The 14,436-nt window shown below is 48.3% G+C and overlaps 2 protein-coding genes across 3 annotated transcripts in view; both read left to right on the top strand.

The window, feature by feature from the left end:
- The first annotated feature begins 52 nt into the window (after positions 1-52).
- RFWD3 (ring finger and WD repeat domain 3) lies at positions 53-11,690 on the top strand. The gene is made up of 12 exons (XM_081923197.1): positions 53-843; positions 3,065-3,273; positions 4,433-4,524; positions 4,622-4,825; positions 5,840-5,931; positions 6,430-6,544; positions 7,127-7,355; positions 7,501-7,651; positions 7,881-8,057; positions 8,776-8,990; positions 9,598-9,815; positions 10,441-11,690. Exons 1-12 carry the CDS (start codon positions 545-547, stop codon positions 10,582-10,584), a joined length of 2,145 nt encoding a protein of 714 aa, XP_081779323.1. The 5' UTR covers positions 53-544; the 3' UTR covers positions 10,585-11,690.
- Positions 11,691-13,618: 1,928 nt separating this feature from the next.
- GLG1 (golgi glycoprotein 1) overlaps positions 13,619-14,436 on the top strand; it is a 63,678-nt gene continuing 62,860 nt past the window's right edge. Inside the window, exon 1 of one of the 2 annotated variants that reach the window (XM_081922778.1) lies at positions 13,619-14,069. In XM_081922778.1, the coding sequence (XP_081778904.1) occupies positions 13,671-14,069 (399 nt within the window). In that variant the 5' untranslated portion in view covers positions 13,619-13,670. The remainder of the gene's footprint in view (positions 14,070-14,436) is intronic. The other variant, XM_081922779.1, reaches the window with a different exon arrangement.

Genomic DNA, 14,436 nt, shown 5'->3' with positions numbered 1-14,436 from the left:
TACCCTTCCGCTCCCTTTTCTCATGTTACTTCTAGTGTGAGTTTGTGGCATTAAGAAGGGCCGACATTTATCTTTGCTTCTACAGTACAATGCACTGCGGTGAACTATGGTAAAATTCTGCATTTTCCCCATTGTATGCTGTGAAGAACTGTCACTTGATGCTTCGGGTCAAAAACCGGGAGTCCCGCCGCACCTATGGCTATTGCAGTTGTCAGTCTTTGAACCCTTTCTGCGCATGCGCCTTGCCAATTGCGACCTCAACTTTTCCCTTCCGCTCGCAGAGGGCAGGGTCCTTCAGAAGCGTTTCCCACCCACTCCAAAATTGACAGACGTATAGCCCAATGGAAATGCGACGTAAGCTCCGCTCTGTCCCAATAGGAGCCGAAGCCTGCTTTCGCGCTCGGCCTTTCGCGGCTGAACGAGCAACCAATAGGGGCCGCGGGAGCTGGAGGCGGAGCAGCGGCGGGGCGCTCGAGCGACTGCAGTTGAGGGAGAGTCAGGCCCGGACTCCTGGGTCCCTTCCCTCCCCTCTGAGGGAGAGGACATGTCCCACCAGGAAGCGATGGACGTGGACTTTGCGCCGGCGGTCGAGGAGCCCGAGTCGCCAGCCGCCGCCGCAAGCCGCCTTCAGGAACCGGCCGCGGCAGACGGGGACGCCTCGACGTCCGGGGCGCCTCGGCCGGCGGCTTCTCGCTCTTCATGGGGCGCCTTCATTGGGGAGCGCGAGTCGCGGAGGCCGCCGCCGCCTCGAGCCAGGAGGAACCCGCCTCGGCAGCAGCAGGGACCGCGCGCCGCCTCAGCTCCTGCCGCCTCCTCCTCCTCCCAACGGGCCTCCCGAGCCAGGTGAGGAAGGGCGGGGGAAGGGCTCGGATCCTGTGGGGAGTGACCATGGGGCTGGGGGAGGGGAGCCCCCCGGAAACGGGGCTGGGCGTGGTGGGCCCCGCGGAGGAGGGAGAAGGTGCCTGTCGGAGCGAGGCAGCGGGGGAAAGTGCTGGAGGCAGCTGGGGTTTGTAAACAAGAGGCCTTTCGCGTTCCCTACCCTGGGGAAGGAAGGCTGTTAGGCTTCTCGGGCGCAGGTGGCTGTCAGAACGGAGGAGGAGGAGGAGGAGGAGGCGGGTCCTCGGGAGCCAGGGAGTGGATTCTGGGGTGGGTGAAGGGGGGCCTTTGGCAGGGGTTGTGGATTTTGTGAATCTTGCGGGGTGGGGTGGTGGAGGTACCTGTGGGTCATGCGTGTGGGTATGTGAGTGAGTGGAGGGGGTACCTGTCAGAGCAAGGAGGGTTGCTAAGCGAGGGAAGGAAGTGTGTGAGTGTGTGATGGTCATAGAAGGAGCATCTCAGAGCCAGGGGATGGATCGTAGGGTGTGTGCGTGAAGGAGTGTCTGTCACAGTGGGGGAGTCAGAATGGGGGTGGCGGCATGGAGCCTGCAGGGTTGGTCCTTGGAGCAGCAGATGGGTTCTGCGAGGATATGTGAAGGTGGTGTCTGTTGGAGCACATGCTGAATGCAGCTGGTATTTGTAAACAAGAGGACCCTCACATTTTTCTCCCTGTGTTCCTGAAGGGGAATGGGCTACACCACTGTGATAGTGTAGTAGTAGAGCAAATAGGCATAGGCAGGATTTTTTGGAGGGGGTGTGTCTTTTGTTAGGGGGGCAGAACAGAGTTACCTGCAGTGCAAATGGTCAGTTAAGTATTTCTATTTATTTACTTGATGTAGTGGGGGACAGCTGCCCCCTGCACCCCACCTGGCTATGCCCATGGTAGAGCATGTGCTTTGTTGTGATAGAAATTACCCAGGGGTGTTTTGCTACTGGCGTGGGTCCAATTGCAACCACGTGGATGCCAGGTTGTCGACTAATATCTTCATCTGGCTGGCTTCAACAGCTTTCTTTAGCAGTAGCTCAGCAGAAGAGCTTGCTTATTGCATTTATATGCCATCCTTTTCTCCAAGGAGTACATGGTTCACCCCTCTCCTACAGTGACCCTGTGAGGTAGGTTAAGAGGCTGTGACTGGCCCAAGGTCACCCAGTGAGCTTCATGACTGAGTGGGGATTTAAACCTTGATCTTCCAGGTCTTAGTCCAACACTCTAACCACACTGGCTTCCTTGAGTCCTCCTGCTATGGTGCAGTTATATAAAATAAGTAGGCTTCTGAAAGGTTTAGAAAGGAGGTACCAGGTGGGGTTGAATCCTTGGTACGCATTGTTGGCTCCTATTGTGGTCAATGTTGCAGTGGGGGAAGGGGGCTTCTCAGACCCAGGGAAGGGGATATTGAGTGTTTGTGAAGGGAAGCTACTGTCTGTGAGGAATGGATACTTCAGATGGGGGCCTGTTGGAGTGGGAGTCAGATCCTGCAAAGTTGGTCCCTAACAGAGTGTATGCGAGAGGTAGATCTTGGGTGTGTGTGAGGTGAGCATCTGTCAGTGGGAGGGTTGATCTTCCAAGGAGGTTCCTGTTTGGGGGGGATCATGAGGGAAGCAGATCCTGGAGGCAGCTGATATTTGTAAGCTGGCTTCTAGATAAACTCATGTGATAGGCGTGGGGCTTTAGTTTGGTGGTGGAGCTTGTGTTTTGCCTACAGAGTAATTTGCTTGTTTCATGTGTTCTCTACCCAGCTCTCAGAGTAACTTTCAGTTAAAAAAACAAAACTCCAGCCCCTGCCCTCAGAATTTACCATCTAAAGACTTAGCACCAAAAAGATGGGGGATGGGGAAGCAAACCCAAATGCCCATTTTGTACAAGGACCTGCTGGGATGGGAGATAGTTGAGGGAGAGAAGATGCACTTCACAGAATTGGGTGGAAGGATGAGCATTTGTTGTAGGAATTTGTTGAGCTACACTTGGCTACAGAGTTGCTAGCTCAACTTACAGAGCAATGTTCATGTTGATGGAAGGTAGCACATTATGAAAAGTTGGTTTAGAATCTAATGAAAAGTTGTGGCTTCTGAGGCAGAGGGGGAGAGAGAGATGTGTAAGTTATTGAGCTTTGTGGCTTGGAAATGGGTGGGTCATGTTCTTCTTTCCATCTTACATTTTCTAATGGAAATTTATGCTTTGGATGTTCAGGTCCACAGCACCATTAGACAGTTATTTCCAGATCAACAGGACACAAGCGACTGCAGCATCACACATCCTAGCAGGTCACAGTGGGAACAGCTCAGATGAAACTGTGGTTCTAAGTGATTCTGAGAGTAACAGCAGCAGCAGCTCCACTGAGGAGGAAGAGGAGACAGTGGGTGCCCTTGAGGGGGCACCTGGGCCAGCCAACTTGGGAGGTTTGTATTGGTTCTTTAAAGGGGCCTAAAACTTCAGAAATGGCTTGTGATGCATTGCCTACCTTTGACCACAACCATCTATTTGTTTACAGTCATACCTCGGATTGTGAACGCTGCGGGTTGTGCGTTTTCGGGTTGTGGACCACACCAAACCCGGAAGTACTAGAACGGGTTACTTCCGGGTTTCGGCACTTGCGCATGCACAGAAGCACAAAATGACGTCATGTGCAGAAGTGCCGAATCACGTCATGCGCATGTGTACATACGGCGCTGCAGGTTGCGAATGTGCCTCCCGCACGGATCACGTTTGCAACCCGAGCTATGACTGTATTCATTACCTTCTGCTTAGGGCAGCTCACTTCAAAGGGTATGACAATTGAATTTTCATAACAACTCTGAGAGGTAGGCTAGGTTGGGAGAGGATGACTTGGGCCTGACCATACCATTTATTTCATGACTGCAGAGACTTGAACCAAGGCCAGACTTTGCCACTGTATCCTGCTGTCTTTGAATAATTGAAAGCTGTTTTCTGATCTTTGTATAAACCTTGTTAAATGTCAAACTGAGGTTCTGTTATGCAAATAGGCATGCTGCTTATTATTTTATTTCACACATACACAAAAAGGGTTTCACAGAGGAATTTTGAGAAGGCGTTTATAGGGGAGATTCAGGTACCATATACATTTTATTTGTGCATTGTACTCCCTTTTCTGAACAGCAAGAGAAGGTTGGAGGTTATTTAAAAAGAGCAGATGAGGATAGTAAAAATGCAGGAACAAAGGTGGGGCATCTTGGGAAATGAGGGAAGAAAGGAAGGTTGAACCAAGCCAGTTGTGAACATAGGTGGAAGGGGATTGTGCTGGGAAGCCACCATTGGAATTTGCAGAGGGTGTCTTGCTGGCTGAGTTATTTTACTATTTTCTTACAAGTTTTTTTTTTTTAATTGCCTCCTGTTAACATAGTTTGAAGGATTATCTTGGTGAAAAAGCTGCTCTCTTTTCTCTTTTTTTGTTAGACAGCAGTGGCTTTGTGTTCAGTCACTTTGAACTTCCCTTTTAAATGCTAACAATTTGTTACTGAGTTTTTGTTTATGTGACACTAATTACAACCTGTCCCCATCTCTTCCTATATTAATTATTCCTTTGTTTCTCCCCTGCAGTTTCTGATGCAACCCAAATGGAGCCTTCTGGAGGGGATTCTGTTGGGCCAGAGCATCCTGATGCTAGAGGTGCCACTGCCCTCCAGAAGAAGGTACGAATGATTTGGTGTGTGCTGTGGAGGGTGTGCAGCCAATTAAGATAAACCAAGATTGCATTTGCTTGACCTTTTCCATGTTCTCTTGTTTCAGACAACTCCATTAAAGAGAACTCATCTAGCTGCTCCTCTGGCTCCTCTGGGTGAGGAAGAAGAGAGTGGAGATACCTGTGCCATCTGCTTTGAAGAGTGGACAAATGCTGGGGAGCACCGTCTTTCTGCACTGCGGTGTGGGCATCTCTTTGGCTATAGCTGCATTGAGAGGTGGCTGAAGGGACAAGTGGGCAAATGCCCACAGGTAAAAGCTTGGAAGGGTATTTTGTTTCTTCTGTCTGATGCGTAACCTAAATCTTCCTCTTTGAAACCCATTTATTCTTTCCCTGTCCTTGGTAAAATTTGTGGGCAACAGTTGTCTCCACATTATTTTCCTTTTTTCAATTCTCCTTTTCTGCATTACTTTCCATGCCATCTTCCTGTAAGCTCTTCCTCTTTTGGCTTGCCTTCTGTAGACCTTCTTGTGTTTTTCTTTGCACTCCCCTGAGCTGTGTTCCATTTTTTGGATGCCTTCTTCCTTGTTTTGGCACTCAAACACTTTAGTGGCACAGCACTTTAGCCAGCGTTGAGCACAGCAGGACTCCTCAAATCTGGGCTCTAGGAGTTGCAACAAGTTGTCATTCCCTTTGGTCAAACTCTTCCTGTGAGGAGAGTATTTTTATCAGCATTTGCCAACTTGGTGCCCTCCATATATTTTGGACTGCAAATCCCCTATCAGTGCCAGCTAGCACAGATGTGCTGGTTAAGTCTGAATGAAGTTATGTAATCCAAAACTTCTGAAGGACACCAAGTTGGCAGCAGCTGCTGTACATCATATTTGGTGACAGAGCAGTGGTAGAACTTCCACATGAGACAATGGGATTTTTGAGGGGGGGTAGTAAGGCGCTGTTTACCTTTTTAAGTTGTTGTCTTTGCTTTGTTGGCTAAGTTCAGGATTTTGCCTGGGATCAGTCAGGTCAACAAGACTACCTGTCGGCACAAGGAAACTTTGAGAAGAGATGCTTGGGCATGATGTTGAGCAGGTCACTTTTGCATGTTTGGGGGAGTCCCACTGATTGTTCTGGAGAATTACTTGAGATAAGGGGAGTCTCTCAGCAAGCCAACACTGTACATTCATCCCTGCTTTTGCAAAGAGAGCTATTTGAAAAGCAGTATCACCACTTGGTTTGTGTAGCAGTCATGAGAAATTAATAGCAGCACAGTAAATGTCCTTCATAACCAATAAATTGGCTTATGTTCACATTTTTTCATTTTTTAGTGTAATAAGAAAGCCAAGCGCTCGGATATAGTAGTCCTTTATGCTCGTACCCTGAAAGCGCTGGACACCAGTGAACAGGAACACATGAAAAGGTATATACTCACAACTTTCCTCCTATACGTTTGAGGGTAGCAGTACCTGGCATAAACACCTGTCTTGGCAAACAGTCACTATGCCTCAGCTGAGTCAGATGAGCATCTGTGTGATTGGAGAAGATACTTGTGTCCTAACCCCAGGCTTTAGTTCAAGGCCTTGCTTTGTTACACTTGTATTAGGTAGGTATGATAGGTACAGTGTTTGGATGTCCCTGTGAAGATATATGCCTGCTTCTGTAACTTTTTTTTTACTAGTATATATATATTTAAGATAAAATGAGATGCATTTTCTATTGAATCTCTCATGGTTATTCTGAAATTGAAGTATTACTATATAAATGTCTCTGTCTAAATTCAAGAGACTGTTATTATGTCTCTAAAAGTTTTTGGGTGGCAGGAAAATGGAACAGAAAATGAATTCTTCTCATCAGTGGGAGAGAGATGGGTTGGCTCATGAGCTTCCTTAATTGCATCTGTTGTACTTTCCTCCTGCAGCTCTTTAGAGAAGGAGCAAATGCTACGAAGGAAGGCAGAGCTGGAATCCGCACAGAGCCGCCTCCAGCTGCAGGTCTTGACAGATGAATGCAGTAAACTTCGGCAGCAAGTTCAGGTAGGTTTAGCAGTACCCTGTTCATGCAGAACCTTCTAAATCCCCTTCCCATGTACAAGAAAATGAAATGTGCTATCTTCATGGCCTTTTCTCTCACTCTCTGCTAATGATGGACAGGATAATAGGACACCCCAGTTCACTGACCCCACTCTAGGGGGCCCTGGGTGGCCTGGCACCCACAACTTTTTGTGGGTGCTTAGCATCCACACCGTGGGGCTCCAGTGCAACCTCTGAGGCGACGTGCGAGGCCCTGCCAGGCTTCCAAACGTGATTTCTGGTAGAAACGTTCTGCTGATGTAACATGACATCATGGTGTAATGTTACGTCGTGGGTGCCATTGGGCACCCAAAATCTGGGGCCCAGGTCGTCACCCTGGCCCAGTTTCATTCCTTGCTTTGAGTTTGTATGTCAAAGCTTGTGATCTGGGGAAAGGAGTCACAAAAACATTCCAAATCAAAACTCACAACAACGCAGAACAAGTTGCTCCTGACTTTTACTACTGTTCTGCCTGTGGAAACATCCAGTGCTCTCAGCTCCGCACATGCTTTCTTTGCCTCATTTTTCCTGCTTTCCATTCTATAGGAATTAAAGGCCCTGATGGCTCGCCACAACACCCTTTCCTCTCAGCAGCCCAGCAACTCTCGCTCATGCTTTCCAGGCTGCCTCTCCTCCAGCCAGGGCCAGCACAAGTACCACTTTGAGAGGGCGACCCTAGTGTCTCAGGTGGGCAACTGCCGGGTTATGGCATACTGCGACCCACTGAGCTGCCTTGTAGTGTCACAGCCATCTCCACAAAGCACCCTCATTCCTGGTGAGTTGCCTGTTGAAGCAAGTCCCTAGGTTTTATGATGGAAATGGTTTTTTCCACTGCCTTGGTCAATCAAGAGGACAGACATTGCAGCATTTGGACTCTAGCAGGGTGGGCTTTCTGCTGATCAGTTTGCTTTGTGTCTCAGGCTGTGGAATTAAGATGATGAGTGCTGTCAACTCAAAGAGCAGCCAATATGTCCCCATCCACAGCAAGCAGATCCGGGGCTTGGCTTTCAGCAACCGTGCAGATGGCTTGCTCTTATCTGCTGCTTTAGACCATACCCTCAAGCTTACCAGGTGAGTAGTGATGGTTATGATGCCTGCTTCCTTTCTCTGTGGTCCAGGAGATTGTGTAAGGATCTTATTCTGGAAATATTGCCTGGCTCCTGCAGAGCAGCTTTGTCTGAACTGTGCTGTTCTGCCCACAACTGGGTATTTACTGCATAGCGTGGGCCATGTGCAGAAGTGCCAAGGTCCTCAATTGGAGACCGCTTTGATATGTAAAGCTCTGCTAACTTTCCCTCAGCTTGACTACAAACACCGTTGTGCAGACATACAATACTGGTCGACCTGTCTGGAGCTGCAGCTGGTGCCTGGATGACACCAACTATGTCTATGCTGGCTTGGTCAATGGCTCTGTCTTGGTGTATGACCTGAGGGACACAAGCTCTCATGTCCAGGAGCTTGCTCCACAGAAATCCAGGTATCGCTTTCCTGCTTTATACAGTTAGGTTGTCCTTTGAACATACGAAGTAAGACTGTAGAGGACTTTGAAGCAGATGAAGGATGATCAGTGCTTGTAGAACTTTACAATTTTCACACCATGTGTTACTGGTATATCTTTCCTGGCACAGAATTTGAGGAACACTACCTTTTACTCTGGTTGCTGGTTACCTCCCCACTGTAACCCAGAATGAAGACCTTTGAGAATGGCCTAATGGCAGAGGTTTAGCTTGATAAACTTGTCTGGGACTCATTTCCAGTCCTTAATGCATTGCACTAAGACTTCTCAGAATGTGTATTTTTCAATCAGTTCTGTGGATGAGGAATAGGAATGAACATTGGGTGAGATAAGCCCTGGAGAGATTGTCATACTTGCAATGTTGCTTGCAGTGATTGACTTCTACCTTATTCTTTTCTGGGGTTGTGAACAGTCATGGTGATATGGAGCTCAGTTTGTTTCTTACTCAGAAGTCAATTGTGCAGTGTTCAGTGGTGCTTGCTCAGAGGTGAATATTAACAGGATTTCAGTCATAGCACCAGTTCTTTTGGCCAGTGGTATGTAGAAGTGAGAGTGATTCTCCAGTTCTCTTTGAAATCCTTCCTTACTCATGCTCATTCAGACTCACAACAGCAAATGGGTAGGGAAAGTGGAATGGTTTGACATTGTTGGTTATTGCTCTTTCCTCTGTCCCTCACAGGTGCCCTGTGGTATCCTTATCGTATCTTCCCCGAATGGCCTCTGCCTCACTGCCCTATGGTGGACTGGTATCTGGGACACTGGAGGGAGCCTGCTTTTGGGAACAGAAGGCCAGTGGCTCTTACCGGCCTCACCACCTCCTCCTGGAGCCTGGAGGTTGCATTGACCTTCAGACAGAGGCCAGCACACGGCACTGCCTTGCAACATTCAGACCCAGTAAGTTGTGATGTGTAGACATCAGGGCAGGGCTATTTTTATGCAGTGTTGGGATTCCTTTCACCCTAAATGTGGACACAATTGCAACTGTGTGGACAGAAACCACTTACCATATTTGTTGTTGGCGTCTCTTGCACACACATTAAAAGAGAAGAGGACACCTCTGGCCTGCATCTAAAATGCTGCACCAGTTATTCTGAACCCCAGTCTCCCCAAATCTTTTCAAGATGATGGGGCACAGAGGGTGCAGTCTCCCATCCCCAAATACAATATGGATCTTTTACGGGAGGCATTATTTCCACCCTGGTGAAGGGTAAGTGCCAACTACTTCAGGAGTCTGTCCCTCCCTAGAACTTTGCAGCTCCTAAGAGGGACCTTCTGTGCAGTATGAGCACTCCTGCTTCCGTAGGATGACATGCAAGGAAGGGATTGCAAGTGAGTAGTATCCTAAGGAAATGGGGTAGTTGCCATGAACGGTGAGTGAAGCGGTCAGGCAGTGGCCTCTGGGCTGCACTTAAACCAGAGTACAGTGTTTTGTCTTGATACCTTCCTATGATACCTTGATACCTACCTGTCCCCTGGAAAGCTCTTCACTTTTATCCCACAGATAGAAACAATAACTGTTTACGGTGTGTGGTGATGGAGCTGACCTCTACTCAGCTGACTGATGGGACTGAGGATGTGATCTGTTCATGTCGTCCAGTTCAAACTCTTACTGCGGGTCCATCTTGCAAACTCCTGACCAAAAATGCCATCTTCCAGAGTCCTGAAGATGATGGCAGTATTCTTGTGTGTGCTGGCGATGAAGCATCAAACTCTGCTATGGTACCATTTTTTTGTTCTTTGTTGTAGGAGTAGGACGTTGTGTCCGGCTCTGTGTTAATAGTCTAAAATGCTGAAAGCTTTGGTGGTGGTTAGGGTACTTGAGTAATTGTTTTCCTATGTTTTTAAGACTCTGCAGCTTCAAAGAGCTTAATGCCGGGTTGGTCATTGAGAAAAGACTTGAGCCCTTGTTCTAGTGAAAATTCTGTTTTGAGACACTGGAATAGCCTGTATCTGCCTCTTTGGAGCATTTCCTCATGGCAATAACAGTGCCATTTCCATTATATGGACATGGGGCTCTCTTGTCCTCCCTCTTCTCACTTTCCTTGAGGCTTGACTCTGGGTATGGACATGCATGTTTTCTGTGCCAGGGCTGCAACCACTCCTCCTTGTACACAGGGAGCGCAAAAGAGGGATGTCCTCAGCGTTACACCACTAATCACTTGCTCACTCTGAATCCACCCAAAATGTGTGGTGATGTTTGGCTGCTTGCCAATGTATGGGAAAGTAACAGTTCAATACTTTTGTAACTGGTCTCCTTGCTACATCCCAACTAGTAACAGCTAGAGTTGTATTTTTATGCAACAGGATTCCTGATAAGCTGTGACTCTATTTGTTTATCCTGCAGCTCTGGGATGCAGGGAGTGGCTCCCTGCTGCAGAAACTCCCTGCTGACCTTCCTGTGTTAGATGTCTGCCCTTATGAGGTGAACCGCAACAGCTTCTTGGCTACTTTGACAGAAAAGATGGTGAAGATCTACAAGTGGCAATGACTGTCTGCTGCATGCTGCCCCAATGAGCTACTCTCTGAACTGAGCCAATTTCCCACAAGCCAGCTCTGCTGCTAACTGGATTCTAGCTGCCTTGAGTGCACCCTGCCAACATTGCTGCACAAGCAAAATCTTGCTCCTTAGAACAGCTCTCTCCCATGCCCAGCCCACACATTTGTTCCTTTTTAAGATGAGGTGGATTTTTGTTTCCACCTCATCTTAAAGGAAACCACTTTTACCTTATTGTGGACCATGTGCTTTTCTGGCTTTACTGCCTAGGCAGATTACGGGGCCCTTCTGAGAAAAAAATTGGCTGCCAGTTTATATTTCCTGGAAATTTACCATTGACCTTGGATGAAGATCATGATCTCTGCTCTTCTTGTGATTTTGGAGGCTTGTGGCATGGGCAATACTCCTTTGGCAGAAGACTGCTTAAATTTCTGTTTCAGCCCATCTCATAAAGAAGATGGGACCTTGTCTGAAGTGAGCTGTTCAAGTTATATCTCTGGACCATGACTGGGCTTGGTAAAAGGTGGCGGTGAAGCCTGTTGGGAATTGGCTGCTAAAAGACATTGTGAATAAGAAAATATAATTGTGGCCTGATGAAGAATGGGCAACTTCAGGTATAAATATGCTCCTGTAAGACTTCCTATAGACCTCCATTGAGAACTGGGCAGAGTGCTGTGCCTGACAGATCATTGGGAGTTGAAACATGAAGCAATTCCAGAACTCTACCAACTCTATTGACAGAAAAAAACCATTTGCTGGGACTGTTGGTAATTCATCTTCTGCTATAAATTAAAATAGGATCAAATATTTCATGTATGTGTTCTTGCCCAAGGCTAGCAATCAAGAGAGTGATGCAAATTGCAAGACCAATATTAGGGTTGTTGTTTTTTTACTTTACCTGAAGCCCATAGAAATCACACCATTGTGTGCTGCCTGAACTGATGGGTTACTATACAGAATTACAGAACAACATTTCTAAAGTTTAACTGTATGGCCCATTTGTCTAAAAATGTACATGTTTCCATTGAACTGTGCTTTGTGTGTGTGAGATACTACTTTTATATGCAACAGGAAGAATAAAGAATGTTTAATATATACAAGAGGAAGAATATAGAATGTTTAATATCTCTGGCTTTCTCCAAATGGCAAAACCCTCCATTGCAATGTTAAATTGCTGCTTGCACTGCCTCACAAGCAACTGCAATGTTTGAGATATAAATATAGGATCCTCTAAATGCCAAATAAGTCCTGAAGTTTGGGTTAGTGGATCCAATATGTTGTGGTAATTATGATATATGATCGGGATATTTCCATGTAGCAAGGTAATCATGTAGCAAGCTAATCTACCAGAGTTTGGAACAACTGTGAAACTTACCTAGTTTGCTGAAAGGTGGCTGCATAGTCTCCACTCTAAATGACAGAGTGAATTCAATGTTTATCTTGGGTGAAAGGCAGGTGTGGTGGTGTTTCAGGGTCTCCCTCCCAACAGTGCTGTTCTTGTATATCTGGGTGGGGAAGGGCAGCAGCGAAGTTGGAACTGTGCTGGTGCAATGGTAAAGCCAATTGAGTGTCTGAAACCACTCGCCATTTGGAATTCGAGGTACACTGAACATATCTTAATTACAGTGGTACCTCGGGTTACAAACGCTTTGGGTTACAAACTCCACTAATCCAGAAGTAGTACCTCAGGTTGAGAACTTTGCCCCAGGATGAGAATGGAAATCGTGCAGTGGCAGCGGGAGGCCCTATTAGCGAAAGCGTGCCTCAGGTTAAGAATGGTTTTGGGTTAAGAATGGACCTCTGGAACGAATTACGTTCATAACCCAAGGTACCACTGTACTATGTAGTAGTCGTACTCTGGACCATTAAAGTGTTGATACAGGAATTCAGCTCAGTATTTGTGTTGCTGAGTTTCTAAAGCATAACTGCTGGCCTAAGCTTCAAAGAGGCTTACTTACAAATAAAGATAGTTTAATCTCAAATAATAAAATTTACCAACAACAAGGGTAGGACCTGCAGTAACACCATGTTCTTTCCTTTCTCTGTAATGTGTGGGTGGCTTCAGTATCGTTACCTATGTAGAGAACTCAGGTAGACGGGATAACATTTACTATTACTATGACTACTATTGTGTTCCTGTTATTTATTATTATTATGTGTGTTTATATCCCACATTTTTCTACACGCTCATGGTGGTCTACATAGTTCTTCCCCTCTAAATTTTATCCTCACAACATCTCCCTGAAGTAGGTTAGGCTGAGAGTGAATGTTCAAGATTGCCATCTGAGCTTCCTTGGTGACTGGGGATTTCAACCCTGGTCTGAGACTAAATACACTAGCTCTATATAGCAAGGTAGCATACAAAATAGAGTAAAACAACTAAAAGCCGTTAAAACCAACACAAAAACTAATAGAATATGATTTTTTAGAAGTAGTATAGAATGGCCAACCTTTGCAGAATCATATTCATCCTGACTGGGAAGGTGTTTGCTGCATTAGCCACAGGTTATGGCATTTGCCAGACTTGTGAGCAAAGAAAGTGTGCAAAAACTACTCCCACGGCACTTAAAGTACAGATAAGAAGGAAGTTCCATTGAGCCTTAGGCAATTTGCTGGGCACACAGTTCTGCTTGCACAGAAAATAAGATTACTGTGTACACACACACACACTATATACAGTAATCTTAACTTGATAAAAATATGTGGTCTTGCTGTTATGGGCAAGAAATATTTTCCTAAAAATTAGAATAACTTTAGGGGAAAGTTAGAGGGTCGGGGTGTATGAGGAGAGAGAGAGGCGACAGAGGAAAGCGCCATTCCAGTTCTTTTCCCTGAAAGACCTGCCAGTAGGTGTCGCGCCGCTCTCCGACAACCAACCCTTTCCTCTGGCTAGGTGGTGACGTCACCTGCCTCGCTCTGCTCGCCGCGGCGACGTCGCCGCCGTCCTTACGCACTCCGAGAGGCGGTGGGCGTGACTGCCAGTGCCGTTGGCGTTGCGCGCGCAGGCTGCGGCGGGCGGGGCCTAAGGCAGCGAGGCCGGGCCGGGCCGAGCGGAGCTGAGGAGAGGAGTCGCATCCAAGATGGCGCCGTGCGGACGTGTCCCGGCCCGGAGACGCGGGCCGGGCCCTCTCCTCGCCGCCCCTTTCCTCTGGCTGCTCGTGGCTCTCGGGTCAGCCCGGGCACAGCAGCAAGGCGGGGCAGCGGCGGTCGGGGCCGCCCAGGGGTTTCCGGGGCAGCAGCCGGCGGCCGTAGGGGGATTGGGGGGCCAGCCGCTGCCTCAGTTGGGGCTGGGAGCACTCCCGGGTGGCGGCGGAGGCGGAGCTGGGGGTGGCCGTCTGCCCCGCGGGGGCTCCTCGGCGGGAGGCGGCTGGAAGCTGGCGGACGAGCCGGTGTGCCGCGAAGACGTGACCCGCGTCTGCCCCAAGCACAGCTGGGCCAACAACCTGGCCGTCCTCGAGTGCCTGCAGGACGTGCGGGAGGTGAGCGGGGCGGGGAGCCCCTCCTAGCTGGTGGGGAAACTGAGGCCAGGGAGGGCGGGGGAGGGCTTCGGGGCAGTGGACCCCCATGGAGCAACTTTTTGTGGCGGGCGGCTGCAGGGAGAGGCCAGCCCAGGTGCAGAGCAATGCACATAGCCTCTCCTGGCAATTTTAGGAAACCTGCATCTGACCCAGGTTTACCTCTGTCCTCCGTCACTCTCCGGTGTAACCAAGAAGTGGCGTCCAGGATGGAGGTCTGCGGCCAGGACCATGCGCGCATGCATAGCTCCTCCTGGCCTCGGTTGCCAAGAGTTAGGGAGCAAGTGCAGCCCCTTCGCCAGTAGCTCCCTTTCCCTTCTGGCGCAGGAGC

This window comes from Podarcis melisellensis, assembly GCF_964234715.1.
Source record: "Podarcis melisellensis genome assembly, chromosome: 8".
NCBI lineage: Eukaryota > Metazoa > Chordata > Lepidosauria > Squamata > Lacertidae > Podarcis > Podarcis melisellensis.
Note: the sequence above shows the minus strand (reverse complement) of the source record. Positions and strands in the feature narration are given on the sequence as shown.

Excerpts from the sequence above, each read along its gene's own strand:
- RFWD3 (XM_081923197.1), top strand. The coding sequence starts at position 545 with ATGTCCCACCAGGAAGCGATGGACGTGGACTTTGCGCCGGCGGTCGAG. Across the intron at positions 6,545-7,126 it reads AACTTCGGCAGCAAGTTCAG|GAATTAAAGGCCCTGATGGC; the intron begins GTAGGTTTAGCA and ends TCCATTCTATAG. Across the intron at positions 8,991-9,597 it reads CCTTGCAACATTCAGACCCA|ATAGAAACAATAACTGTTTA; the intron begins GTAAGTTGTGAT and ends TTTATCCCACAG.